The sequence below is a fragment of the Populus euphratica genome, unplaced genomic scaffold (assembly GCF_000495115.2).
Source record: "Populus euphratica unplaced genomic scaffold, PopEup_1.0 scaffold708.1, whole genome shotgun sequence".
NCBI classification, from domain to species: Eukaryota; Viridiplantae; Streptophyta; class Magnoliopsida; order Malpighiales; family Salicaceae; genus Populus; species Populus euphratica.
This window is the reverse complement of record NW_011500378.1, coordinates 1-14,462: the sequence shown is the minus strand read 5'-3', so window position 1 is coordinate 14,462 and position 14,462 is coordinate 1. Positions and strand designations below refer to the sequence as shown.

At 33.1% G+C, this 14,462-nt stretch overlaps 1 protein-coding gene across 1 annotated transcript; it reads left to right on the top strand.

Annotated features, from left to right (window-relative positions):
- The first annotated feature begins 12,130 nt into the window (after nt 1–12,130).
- LOC105114196 (U-box domain-containing protein 4-like) lies at nt 12,131–14,421 on the top strand. Its single transcript, XM_011010670.1, has 2 exons — nt 12,131–13,767; nt 13,907–14,421. Exons 1-2 carry the CDS (start codon nt 12,385–12,387, stop codon nt 13,994–13,996), a joined length of 1,473 nt encoding a protein of 490 aa, XP_011008972.1. The 5' UTR covers nt 12,131–12,384; the 3' UTR covers nt 13,997–14,421.
- Nucleotides 14,422–14,462: the final 41 nt, after the last annotated feature.

The following is a 14,462-nucleotide window of genomic DNA, read 5'->3' as shown; positions in this document are numbered from 1 at the left end:
TACTACTACTACTACTACTACTACTACTATTATTATTATTATTATTATTATTATTATTATTACTATTGTTGTTGTTGTTATTGTTGTTTTATAATTGTTGTTTATAATTTGTACAATTAACCTCCCTGTGGTTCGACCCCGGTCTTGCCGGGTTATTTATTACTTCGACACTCCTGCACTTGGGAGAAGACATCAATCTTTTAGTCGTGTCAAGTTTTTGGCGCCGTTGCCGGGGAGGTAAGTTCTTGTATAAATTATAGTATTTATTTTATTTTCTCTTTTCACTTTTCTTGTATATAACTTTGTTTCTTTTCTTTTGTTTCTTTTTATTTTGTTTTCTTCCTCCTTCTTTTGCTTTCTTGTTCTTCTTTTTATTTTATTCCTACACGTGCATGAGAGTGTGGTCACGTACATCAAGTGGTAGACTTTGTAGGGTATCCTCATCATTTTCAGAAAATATGGCCGAAGAAGATAATCAATCACTTCATAATGAGAATAATGAGAATAACCGTGCTAGAACACTTAGAGACCACATGAATCCCACAAGAACAAGTGCACCATCATGCATAGTTTTTCCTCCTGATGCATCTCATTTTAATTTTAAACCAGGTATTATTCAACTTTTACCTTCTTTTCATGGTTTGGAATTGGAAAATCCATACTTGCATTTAAGGGAATTTGAGGAGGTCTGCAACACATATAATAATTTAAATTGTAGCATGAACACCATTAGATTAAAGCTTTTTCCTTTTTCATTAAAAGATAAAGCTAAAACATGGCTACAAAATTTAAGACCAGGATCCATTCGTGCTTGGGATGAAATGCAACAACAGTTTTTAAAGAAGTTTTTTCCATCTCATAGAACAAACTCTTTCAAGAGACAAATCACCACTTTCACTCAAAAACCAGGAGAAACATTTTACCAATGTTGGGATAGGTATCGAGACTTGCTTAGTACTTGCCCTCATCATGGTTTTGAAACATGGAGATTGGTTTCACATTTCTATGAAGGGTTAACACCTAAAGATAGGCAAATGGTTGAATTGATGTGCAATGGAACTTTTGAAGATAAAGACCCTGATGAAGCAATGGAGTACTTAGACTTGTTAGCTGAAAATGCTCAAAATTGGGACACCGCGGGTACTTGTGAGGCACCGAGTAAAACTCAACCTCATACATCTAGTGGAGGTATGTACAACCTTAGGGAAGATCATGACCTTCAAGCCAAGTTTGCATCTTTAGCTAGAAAAGTCGAGGCACTAGAATTGAAAAAGAGTGGTCAATTAAAATCTGTTGAAAACATTGTGTGTCAAATCTGTGAAACAAATGAACACTCAACCAACGATTGTCCAACCTTGCCTTCTTTTAAAGAATGTCTCCATGAACAAGCCCATGCTTTAAACAGTTTTCAAAGGGCCAACCACAACCCATACTCCCAAACATACAACCCTGGTTGGAGGAATCACCCAAATTTCAGTTGGAAGAGTGACAATGCACAAACTTCACAACCACCGTTTCAAGCACACCATAATTTCCAAAATTCTCATGGATATGCACCTCCTTATGCTCCACCTCCTAGAAGAAATCTTGAGGAAACATTGCATGCATTCATTGAAAAGCAAGAGACAATCAATACTCAACTTGCTCAAAACATGACAGATTTTAAAGATACTCTTGCAAAATTAACATCTGCTCTCAGTTTCCAAGAGAAAGGTAAGTTTCCATCTCAAACACAACAAAATCCCAAAGGGCAATACAATGCAAATGCAAGTAGTTCCGGAAGCCAACACATGGATCAAGTCAAATCAGTCACTACTCTGCGCAGTGGTAAGGTTATTGAAAAACCCTCTCTTGAACCTTATGAGAAAGATGATGAGTCAATCTTTGAGGGTAAGGAAGGGGTTGAATCTGAAAATTGCAAAGAAACGACTGATTCACCGCCAGCACTTCCATTTCCTCAAGCCATGACCAAACAAAGGAAAGTCAATCACAATTCTGAAATTTATGAAATTTTCAAACAGGTAAGGATCAATATACCTTTGCTGGATGCTATTAAACAGGTTCCTTCCTATGCTAAATTTTTGAAAGATCTATGCACTGTGAAGAGGAAACTGAATGTGAAAAAGAAAGCCTTTCTAGCCGAACAAGTAAGTGCTATTCTTCAGAATAATAATGCTTTGAAATATAAAGACCCTGGTTGTCCTACAATTTCTTGCTTTATTGGAGAGCATAAAATTGAAAGAGCCTTACTTGATCTTGGTGCTAGTGTGAATTTACTTCCATATTCAGTTTTTCAGAGTCTCAATCTAGGTGAGTTAAAACCAACTTCTATATCTCTTTTACTTGCCGATAGATCTGTAAAAGTGCCTAGAGGAATAATTGAAGATGTGTTAGTACAAGTCGATAAATTCATTTATCCTGTGGATTTTATTGTCTTGGACACAGAACCTGTTGAAGCATGTAATTCATTTCCTGTTATTTTAGGACGTCCGTTTCTTGCAACCTCTAACGCATTGATTAATTGTAGGAATGGACTGATGAAGCTATCATTTGGAAACATGACATTGGAGATGAATATTTTCAACATTTGCAAGCAACCTGGAGATGATAATGATTTACAAGAAGTAGATCATATTGATGAATTAGTTTATGATCAACTTGAATCTACTTTAAGTAAAAATGAATTGGATGAAACTGAAGATTTGCAAATGGTTTATTCTGAGGAAGAAATCACGAATGAAACAAGCACCGAAAATGTTGATGCGAATCTTTTGTCAACAGTGACAACAGATTCGACATCTGACATCACACCAATCGATGATTACTTTCCTAACAAATCCTTACTTTCTCTTAGTTCAATGCCTTGGTATGATAAAAATATTAATTTTCTTGCTTTAGGAGATTTGCTAGCTGATTGGAGTACCCAAGACAAAGAAAAGTTTTTGAACGAAGTGAAGAGCTTTTATTGTGATGACCCTAACTTATTCAAATATTGTCCTGATCAAATATTTCAAAGATTCATTCCCGACAATGAGGTAAGTAGTGTCATTAAACTTTGTCATTCTGAAGCATGTGGAAGTTATTTCTCGTCAAAAAAGACTGCTGCAAAAATCTTTCAAAATGGATTTTATTGGCCCACCATGTTCAAGGACACACATGCATTCTGCAAAACTTGTGAAAATTGTCAAAAAATTGACACTGGTCAAAAAGTTTTGTTTTATGATTCTCAACTCTATGCATTCCCTAAAGAGCTAAGATTAAGATGGACCAATCCTTATGGGGCCTGTGATATTGAGAATTCAATGAATGACAATGATTTTAAGGAAAATGGACATCGTTTGAAAGCTTACTTTGATAATTTTCCTAGTGAAAATGAATCAGCTGGTTTGAATGATCTTGTAGATAAAGGTTGATTATTTTGTTTTTCTCACATTGTTTTTGTGTTTCTTTTTGAGTGATTTTTGCTAGTTTCTCTCACCCCGGTCAAATGGCGGATAACGGTACTCCGTGACTTAAGTCGGTTCTTTCAGTTTCCCACAATAACTGATATTTGTGTATATATTTGTGCAATTCTTTGAATCTCTCTTCTAATTCTCATTTGAAAATGGACACTAATCTTGAAAAATTGAAAAAGTATTTTCCCGCTCTGCCTCAGAATGCGATTACAAAAATTTACCGTGCTAGATGTGCAAGATTGAGATTGTTAATGAATCATGGAATTCCTGAAGATATTCGTTGGTTGATTGAAGCAAAGGTCCGATTATCAGGTGAGTCCTCTAATTTCTTTATTTCACACATGCCTGGAACAGGTAAAAGCACTTTTGCAAAGAAACGTCGTGCAAAACGACTAGAAGTCTGTCATCGATGTGCTAGATGGACTTGTAATACACAATGTCGTTCTTTAGGAATGGTATCTATAAACCGTGAAGATAAAATACAATTCATTAAGGATGGCCTGAGTAAGGAGTCTTTAGATAATCTTCTATTGACTCTTGAGACGCATCCTAGTGGAGATGTGCATCGTGCAATTCATGATTTATGGCCACTATTTCATAAAGAACATGATCGACTTAGTCTTGGGAATCTGACTAAAAAAGACCCTGTTTGCCAGTTTTTAAGAAAACTGGATGGGAAGCCTATCCCCGACCCATAGAGGGCGTTTAAGCCGTTCTTGGACGTAAAACCAAGGGAAGATGTGAGCCACAATCACAACTACCTGTACATACACATGTTTTTTTTCAAAAGTAAATAAATAAATAAAAAGAGAGAGAGAGTGTGTGAGACTCTAGCTGGCCTACATATAGATGTTATGATTGCCTTTCTAATTTCTCATCTATAAAACCCTCTTTTCCTTCCTTTCATTTCTACTCAACCCATACATTTAACAAATACAGAAGTGTGTAGAAATGGCAAGTTCCTCAGGTCATCAAATAAGAAATATTTGTGTTTTCGGTGGATCTAGTCCTGGGAAAGAAAAGGAGTTTTTAGAATCAGCAAATCATCTTGGTTAGGTGCTAGCTGAGAGAAAGATTCATTTAGTGTATGGGGGAGGCAGTCTTGGGTTAATGGGAGGTGTGTCAATAGCTGCATTTTTAGGAGGTAGTCAAGTTTTGGGGGTCGTCCCTGAAGCTTTGGCACAAGGGGACATCATTGGAAAAACAATTGGAGAGGAACTTCAGGTCTCCACAATGTCGGCTCGAATGAATGCAATGTTTAACCATGCTGATGCTTTCATTGCTTTACCAGGTGGTCTAGGCACATTGGAAGAGATCTTTCATATTTCCTCTTGGGCTCAATTGCACATTCACCATAAACCCATAGGTTTGTTAAATGTTAATGGTTATTATGATAAGTTGTTGTCTTTTCTTGATCATGCTGTGGAACAGGAATTTCTAACATCTTCTGCACGACAAATCATAATCTCTGCTGCTACTGCTGAACAGTTGATTGACCAACTACAATCTTTCATTCCTGTGATTGATCCTTCCATGAGTCGCATAAATTGGTCATCTACGGGAAGCCGTAAAAAGCTTAGATTGGATTTGAGCCTTCATTTGTGAATTTTTGTGTCTTTTGGTTTTATTATTGTGTTTTGTTATTTCTTATTTTTGTTTTAGTGTGTTTCAGGTTTTGTCAGTGTTCGTTATTTCAGGTGATATCTTTTATACTCTATCTTTCTACCTTAGAACATTGAGGACAATGTCTCGTTTTGGTTGGGGGGAGAGGGTAGTAGTTGATAAAAAAAAATTGTTTTTCATTTCATAAAGCATGTGCATAATTGTTGTTACTAGGATGGCAGAGTAAAGGAGTTCTTTTGTTAAAGTGACTCTTGAGACGCATCTTAGTAACCATTCTTAACAAGGTCTATTATAATACTTCCTGAAATATTCAGGTTTACAAACTCTCGTATTGTTACCACTTAATTCTGCTCATATACTTATTTAACATGTATTCTTAAACCTTAATTTACACACACACACTTTAACATATGATTGTGGGTTGCATATTGGATTATTACATTATTTATGTTCTTTTGTTAAAGGTAACAACTAAGGGAAAGGGATTGTATATAATTAAAAAAAAAACATGAAAAAAAAGAAAGAAAAAAAAAAGAAAAAAAAGAAGAAAAAAAAATGATGATAATAAAAATGTAGATAAGTTTGGTTTCGTAGCCTCCCTAACCTAAGCAATTAAGTCCGAAGGGGTGTTTTAACACCTAATACCCTAAAGTCAACTGACTTGGGAGCTATTGGCCCAACGCTTGTTACATGGGTTGAGGAGAAAAGCTTAAGGGAATCAAACATTGCACTATCTACATATCAGTATCTGCGACCCGAGTTACTAAGCTCGTAGGGGTGTCTTAACACCTAATGCCCTAAGACCAACTGGTCTGGGAGTCATTAGCTGAAAGCTCGTTACATGGGTTAAAGATGCATGATGTTTTTAAAGTATATGTATATAGAGTTAAAAAAAAAAAAGACAAAAATAGTAATCCCAACCCAAGGAAGTTAACCTTAAACATTAGAACAAAAATTTTGTTTTCTTCCAAGAAAAGCCCCATAATTATGTGTTGATACATTGAGCACAAAAGAAAGGTTTATTAATATCTTGTTAAGAGGTATTGAGCAGATATATAAATTTAATGAGAGTTTGTTTATCTGGATAGATTAATGGAAGTTAAATGATGAATACCTTGCTTTGTGGAATTTGCAAATTGTTTTTCTATTTTACGCTTTGATTACTAGGGACTAGTAATAAGCTGGTTGGGGGGTGTGATTAGTACTTAAAAGTGCATTTTTATCATGGTTTTATATCATCATTTTGCACTTGAAGTATCAATAACTCCTTAACTAAAATATGTTTTATAATAATGTATCTAATAATATAAGATACCTATAATTTGTGGTAAATGTCTATTTTTAATGCAGGCCTATCACATGAATGAAAGGATTGATTGATGACTTTAAGAACTTAAATTGCAAGGATAAAGAGATGGCCAAACTTAGAAAAGAGATGTCGGTGCAATCCAAACCGGAACACTGTTCGGTAATTTGGTCATATCTGGAGCTATAGATCTCGGATTTAGGTCTACTTTATATATATAGAAAGGTAAGATATAGGCCTACAACTTTCATATGGAGCCCAAGATCTAAAAAGGTCATTTACAAGTTCAAATTGTAGCAATAACAAAAAAAACCCGAATTTATCCTCCAACCGGAGCACTGTAAGGGAAGAAGAGAAGGAATGTGTTTATTTATAAGAGCACAAGATTTCAAACCTTTTTTCTATTTACTCAAGCTTCCTTTTATATTTTTGACTTACTTCATACAATATGTAATGGCTAAAGATGTAATCTCGTAATAATAAATTAATATTATTTTATTATTCGTGTTATCATATCTCATTAATATAAGCATGAGTTGCTTGTTCATAATTAATAGGATGTGATGGGTATCATAATTCCTAACCCAGACTTATAAATTAATAGGATGTGATAGGTATCATAATTCCTAACCCAGACTTATAGCAGAGGAGGCTTAGAGTGGGGTTACTTTTTAGCTAGACGCTAAACCCAAGAGGAATTTAATCCAATTGTCCATTAAACCCAAGTGTAATTGGGTTTAGCAGTACACTAACCCAATAGGAATTGGGCTCAATGTTACACTGAACGAGGAATTAGGCTTAGCTGTACGTCGAACCCAAGCATAATTGGGTTTAACTGTATGCTGAGCCCAATCATACTTGAGTTCAGCAGTATGTTGAACCAAATAGAAGTTAGGTTCATCGTTATGCTGAACATAAAAGGAATTGGGTTCAGCTACATGCTGAACCCATATGTGTTCAAGTTTAGCATTACGCCAGACCAAATTAGAGTTGGGTTCAGTATTTTGCTAAACTCAAGAGTAATTAAATTCAGCTTGTATGCTGAATCTAAATGTGGTTGAGATTATTTGTAGGCTGAACCTAAAAAAATTGAGTATGAACGCATCATAATCCAACTTAGAATTGGACGCAAGCGTACTCCGATCCAATACAACATTGGAAGTGAAGAAAATATAATCTCATTTTGGATTGTCATTTTTGTGTGATGACCTTTAAAATACGAGAGGTTTTTAAAAAAAATCATGATTTATAATAAATATTTTAGGATTTTGAAATCATATGCATGTATAGAAGTTGAATCTAGCTGTTTGGAAAAAAACTAATAACCATAACATACCCATATTGTTATTTAAAGACAAATTATATTATTATTATAAATCTTGAGTTCTTGCATATTATATATACACATATTTGATCAAGAATATTATACACATATTTGTATAAAAATAAATGGGGATAGCCCTTAACATTTTTAAATAATGGTGCGAGATGCCCTTCATTGAATCTATTATTCACCTAATATGTTGAAGGTTGTTGCTTACTAGGGACAAATACGATTTTTTCAAATTATTTTAAGTTATAGTTAGTGTGCTAAACAACTCAGCTTATTGCTTTTTAAAAGAACGTATGTAGCTAACATTAATAAGAGCGTAATATTAAAAATAACATAAATATATTGCTCTAATTCCTCATAAGTATCTCCATTGCCTTGCAGTTTCCTTTGGCTTTACACATTTCTGGTTGGACGTGGAAAATCATCAATATTGATATCATAATGCATGGAAAGAAAGTGTATGAAATAAGAAAAAATCCATTAATAATGATTACATATATATTCGTAAAGAAATTAAGAGATCCCACGACCTTAATTCATAGTCTTGTAAATTGATATAGGATGAATCCAGATTGTGGCTAGACAAAATCAACTTAGCTTAATTTTAACAATATTATCTTAATTAAGTATATTTAAAAATAATATTCAAATATTTTTTTATTAAAACATTGAGATTGCGGTTGAGTAGGTTGAGATCAATCTAAATTTTTAACATGGTCAAACAAAATCATTTAAAAAAAAAAAATTAGCTAGAGTCGAGACAGTCTAGATCCTAGGCCACGGATTTAAGCTTTATAATTATGCATTCTATTACGAGGAAGCCAAGATAACGCACACGTCTCTCCCAAATTACATGCACCTACCTAATTAACTTCAACCTTGACATAACATATTTCGATTAAATTATGATTATAAAAAAGACTATGATTAGTGACTAAAAAAAAGTAGTCCATGGGAATAGGAAACCATAGAATATGACATTTTGAAGTTGAACTTAGATGACCAGATAGAAACTTGGAAGGAGAAGGAGAAAAAGAAAAACAATGCTTTCGAAGGGAAGCATTTTTTTTAATTTAACCTTTCCCCAGAGTCTATACCAACCCACTCTCTCGTGAATTTGTTAAAAGTTTGATGACAAATAATTGCTTAGAAATTTTTTCCTAGAACAAATCTAAAGAAAGTTTATTCTAGCTAAGTGGATTAAAATGTAAATAATTAAATAAGTGTATTTTTCTGAATACACATAAAGATAACAAATATATGATTTTTAATTAATATTTTTTAAAACATTTATTAATATATAAATTAATTTGAAAACAAGTATATTTATCAAATAATAAAAATAATCCAAATGATTAGGTTCAAGTCTCAACCATAACAAAATTAGAGTTGTAACATGAAATTTGGTTTGAAAATACTTTTCTATGTACAATTATTAAAATGAAGTAGGTTTTGTTTAATGAATTAATTCTGAAATTCAAAAGTTAAAACCTGGTTTAATTTAAATGTTTTGGTATTCATCTAGCTAAACTCTTTAGATGTAGTTGGAATAATATGTAATCTAGTTAACATAATTAACCTTATAATAATGTTTTTTCGTATAGATGATATATTCTAAATTTGGATTTGACAACTATACTTTAAAGTACATCTAATAAATTCATGTCTTAACATGTGCTATTGATATGGCTTCTTTCCATGTAACTGTTTCAGGATTTCTAGAGCATGTTTATTATTATGGTAAAAAAAATATTTTTTAAAAAATTTAAATTTTTTAAATTAATTTTTATTTAATATCTTTATATTATTTTAACATGCTAATATTATAAATTTTTTTAAAAATATATTTTAATAAATTTTTAAATAAAAAATATTTTAAAAAATAATTGTTAAAATAAGAAGAAACTGTTCCTTAATAGCTTTAACTGTTTGATCACCAATCCCGCCAATAGAATGCTTTGTTGAACGTTAGAGATTTGATCGGACAGATGATAATCAATAACGAGCATTGGCTAAGCTTTTTTACCGCATGTGTGGGTCTGTATTGGAGACCTACAATATAAAATTGTTTAAAGAAAAATTACATAAATAAACCACTATTCTTGCCTTTGCCAGGAAAGTGTATTAGATTGACCTAAATAGCCAAAGAATTTCTCTTCTAGATTTTTTTTATCTACTATTTCTACCAATTTGGCTTGATCATTTAGGATATTTTATCTTTGAAATAATAAAATTAAAAATTAAAACAATTATGATTTTTTAATGAGATGTAAGTAGTCTTTGCTATTTTTAAAATTATTACCTATTTTTTTTATAAAAAACCAAAACAAAAAAAATTATAAAGTAAATCAATAATTTTTTTTTATGTTTTCTTCAAATATTCAAATAATAATGAGTATTTCCCTACTTTAATCCTTCTAAATACACTAAATTAATTTAGATTAATATAAATTCCAACCAATGTGGCTAGATTGAGAAAAAATCAAGATTCTTGGTAGTTAGATGGAAATTTGTCATAGGGATATGTTACTAACAAATCACACAAAAAGCCTAGCAAATATATTTATAGATCAGTAAAATAAAATTAAGCCTCATGAAAGCTTGATTATATCATACCAACTGTTAAAAAATTATCTCAACTCAATAGTTTATGTTATTAAATGAGATCCTAAAATATAATTTTTATTGTTCTCTCACATACTCCCTCAAATGAAAGTTTTTTAAGTTTGAAATCTGTATAGCCTCATATTATTTTATTCTTAATTTTTATCAAATAAATAGAAATGATGAAATTCAAACTCGTGATTACTTGATTATCAATATTCTAATATCATGTTAAAGAACTATTTCAATCTAATAGCTTAAACTACTATGTGAGATTCCAAGATATGATTTATTATATTCTTTAATACCAACAATTTGGACATAAAAGGTTATTGTTACCCCAAGTTGGAACCTCGCATAAATATACAAATAAATAAAAAATTAAAAATATATTAATGAAAAAAACATGAAGAATATCCACAATAATTGTCAAAGATTGGTTGAGGAGAATCAAAACACCAAAAGTTGAAAAATTGATAGCTTAATTTTTATCAATAAAGGTTTTATTAACAAGAAAAGTTTAATTTAGAAAGAGAAATTTAAAATTGGATGTTTAATAACTTAATTGATATTTTAAAAGGTTTAATTGCAAGAAAAATTGGTTTTCAAATCCCATTCAGGCTTTAATTGGAAATTTTGTTTTGAAGTTTAGGGTTGAATTGCACTTTTAAAAAGGTAATTTAGTCAAATTATAGACATAATTGTATAATATATTGAAGCTAGATAGGCAATTAAAGACTTGATTGAAAAAATTTAAAATCAAGAACTAAATAGTGAGATGCATGGGACTTTAGAGACTTAAATCAATAAACTTAAGGGTCAAATTAAAGACAATTAAGAGTTTTATGATCAATTGAGAATCAATTTACACAAATAAAAAATTAAGGATCTAATTAAAAAAGATTTTAAACTTTATGGTTAATTATTAAGTTTAACAAGTACGGAACTGCATAAGACTAAATTGTTTTTTGGATTTTAATATTAGAATTTTGGTTTTTAATTTAATATCTATTTTTATGAAATCATGATTTCTAAGTAAAGTGACTAGATGTTAAATTCTTGTTACTTGAATGATTTCTAAGCTTTCTTTTGGTTTCTTGAAATCTAGTTTTTGATTGTTGTTTGGTGTTTTTGAATTATTCTTGATTTTTTTTTATATTTTTTTATTTTTGATATAAAAAATTATGTATTTTTATTTTTTAAAGTTTGATTCATGTTAAACTTTAATTTCAATTTTGGTTTAATTTTTTTATCAAATCAAAGTTTTTTTGTTTGATTTATAATTAAGTTAAAGATTTTAGATCAACCCGATCAGGTTAAGGGGTTTTTCAATTTTTTTTTAATGTTTTTATATTATTATAATATATTAATATAAAAAACAAGCTTTAAACAAATAAAAATATATTATTCTAATATATTTTAAAATTAAAAAAATTATTACAAAAATTTAAAATTATAATATAATAATATCAAAAATAAACTTTAAAAATAAAAAAATTATCATCATAATATATTTTAAAATTAAAAACTTTAAAAACAATACCACGATTTCAAAATCCTAATTCAAACTCAACGTCATTAATGTCCTGTAAAAAAAAAATTAATAAAAATAATTCACTCGAATCGATCGGATTGATTACTTGAAGATATCATCCATCAATTTAAACTCGATCAGTGCCTTTATCTTGGCTGACAACTCTGCTGCAAAAATGAAGAAATTTCATCAAGTAAAAGCCATTCTACGCTACTTCGAAAGTTAAGAACTCGAATTGACCCGATGATGTATGAGTTTAAACCGAGTAATCTAACAATGCCCTCTAAGCTATGCCACAAAGGTTGTGTAAGCGCTCAAAGCGCGTACCATCCCCCATGCAACTTTATCATCATCCCCTGGATAAAGCAAAAGCCACTCCCCTTCATCTCTCTCTCTCTCTCTCTCCCGCCCCACCATGAAACTTTCTTGAAACTCCAAACATCCAGTTCCATGGTAATTTAATTCCATTCGAGGAGGAATTCAAATAACTCAAAAGGAAAAGGAAAAGGAAAAACTCCTTTTCCCAACTATGGTTTCCATTCAAGATTCCCACTCTCAATACTCCACTCCAAATCGCTTCCCTTTAACCTCAGCCTCTCCTTCCCCTATCAAAATCCACCGACACGTCGGCCGGTCCATGCGGTCCATGCGGACCATCCGCTCTACTTTCTTTCAGACAAGCTCCAGCTCCTTCGCTTCGCTTCCGAACAACTCAGCTGCTTCAACTCCCTTTGATTCTGAAAACTTAACTGAGTCTGTCATTGACATGCGACTCGGCGAGCTCGCGAAAACCTTAAATCAAAACAGCAATGGCAATCATGGCAGTTTTAAGAAAAAGTTGTTGTCGACGTCGTCTTCCTCGGAAGAGGAGTTTCTTGATATTGCAGAAGCTTTTTCTGATTTTTCTGCCTGCAGCTCAGATATTTCTGGAGAACTACAACGTCTTGCATGCTTGCCATCGGCTCCAATGCATGATGGTGAAGTGGAAGGGTGTGAGGAGAAGAACCCATCAATGGAAATTGTAGCTGAGCCTTGTCATGGGTTCTTACAAAGGGAATCTTTTTCCACGGAAATCATTGAAAGTATTTCTCCGGAGGATCTTCAGCCGACGGTGAACATCTGTGTTGACGGGTTACAGTCTCCGTCGATTACTGTTAAAAGATCTGCCGCGGAAAAGTTGAGGTTTTTGGCAAAGAATAGAGCGGATAACAGGGCGTTGATTGGTGAATCGGGGGCGATTTCTGCTTTAATCCCGTTGCTTAAACAAACTGATCCGTGGGCGCAAGAACATGCGGTGACGGCCTTGTTGAACTTGTCATTGTACGAGGAGAACAAGAAGAGGATTACGAATTCGGGTGCGATCAAGTCTTTTGTTTATGTGCTTAAAACTGGGACTGAAAATGCTAAGCAAAACGCGGCGTGTGCGTTACTTAGTCTGGCTTTGATTGAAGAGAACAAAAACTCGATTGGAGCTTGTGGGGCGATACCGCCATTGGTATCGCTTTTGATTAATGGTTCAAACAGGGGCAAGAAGGATGCATTGACCACATTGTATAAGATTTGTTCGATAAAGCAGAATAAAGAGAGGGCTGTGGCTGCTGGGGCAGTTAAGCCGTTGGTGGGGATGGTGGTGGAGGCAGGGGCAGGGATGATGGCGGAGAAGGCAATGGTGGTGTTGAGTAGTTTGGCTGCGATTGAAGAAGGGAGAGAAACAATCGTTGAAGAAGGTGGGATTGCTGCACTTGTTGAGGCTATTGAAGATGGTTCTGTGAAAGGGAAAGAGTTTGCTGTTGTCACTTTGTTGCAATTATGTAATGATAGTGTTAGAAATCGCGGCTTACTTGTCAGAGAAGGTGCAATTCCTCCTCTTGTTGCGCTTTCGCAGAATGGGAGCATTCCCGCCAAGAACAAGGTAAATTTTTGTTGATTCTGATGGTTTCAGTGCTAGTTTTTACAGCTTTCAAAGTTAATTTTGATCCCAGTAGTAATTAGTTTGAGTTATTAATGTGTTGGTTGGAGTGGTATTGATGGTGGGGGTGGTGTTGGTGCAGGCTGAGAGGCTACTTGGGTACTTGAGAGAACCAAGGCAAGAGTCTGCTGCTGCTTCATCTTCAAGCCCTCAAAGAGGTGGTGGATTTTGATCTTTTTTACTATTCTTAGAGGTAATTACTGGTACTGATTAGAATGAGTGGTTGGCTGTTCTTGGTGTGTGTATATATAGGTAGTGTTTTTTGCATGGTTTGTACAGTGTGGATGATAAATTGGATGGAATGATTAGTAAATGAGAAATTAGGGGAAGCTAGGGAGAAATACTCATAGACTGACTTGCTTTAGAAGTACGAGTTTGACTTGAACTAGGTTTTGGAAGTTGGGGGGTTTGTGATTCTGATGGAATTTCCACAGGAGGATTACTTGTTTGATTTGCGGGTTTTGGGTGGTTGATGATGGGAATTTGGGCTTGTTCCTTGTGCATTGTTTGGATGACCCAAATTCTGTTTACTGATTGTTCAAGTAAACTAGTGAAGATAAAAGAGCATGCTCCTTCTTGCAGCATGTTTTTATTGCATCTTGTAGCTTGGATTCCATGTATGTTGTGTTGATTTCAGC

Coding starts and splice junctions, on each gene's coding strand:
- LOC105114196 (XM_011010670.1), top strand. CDS start 12,385: ATGGTTTCCATTCAAGATTCCCACTCTCAATACTCCACTCCAAATCGC. Junction 13,768..13,906: donor GCATTCCCGCCAAGAACAAG/GTAAATTTTTGT, acceptor GTGTTGGTGCAG/GCTGAGAGGCTACTTGGGTA.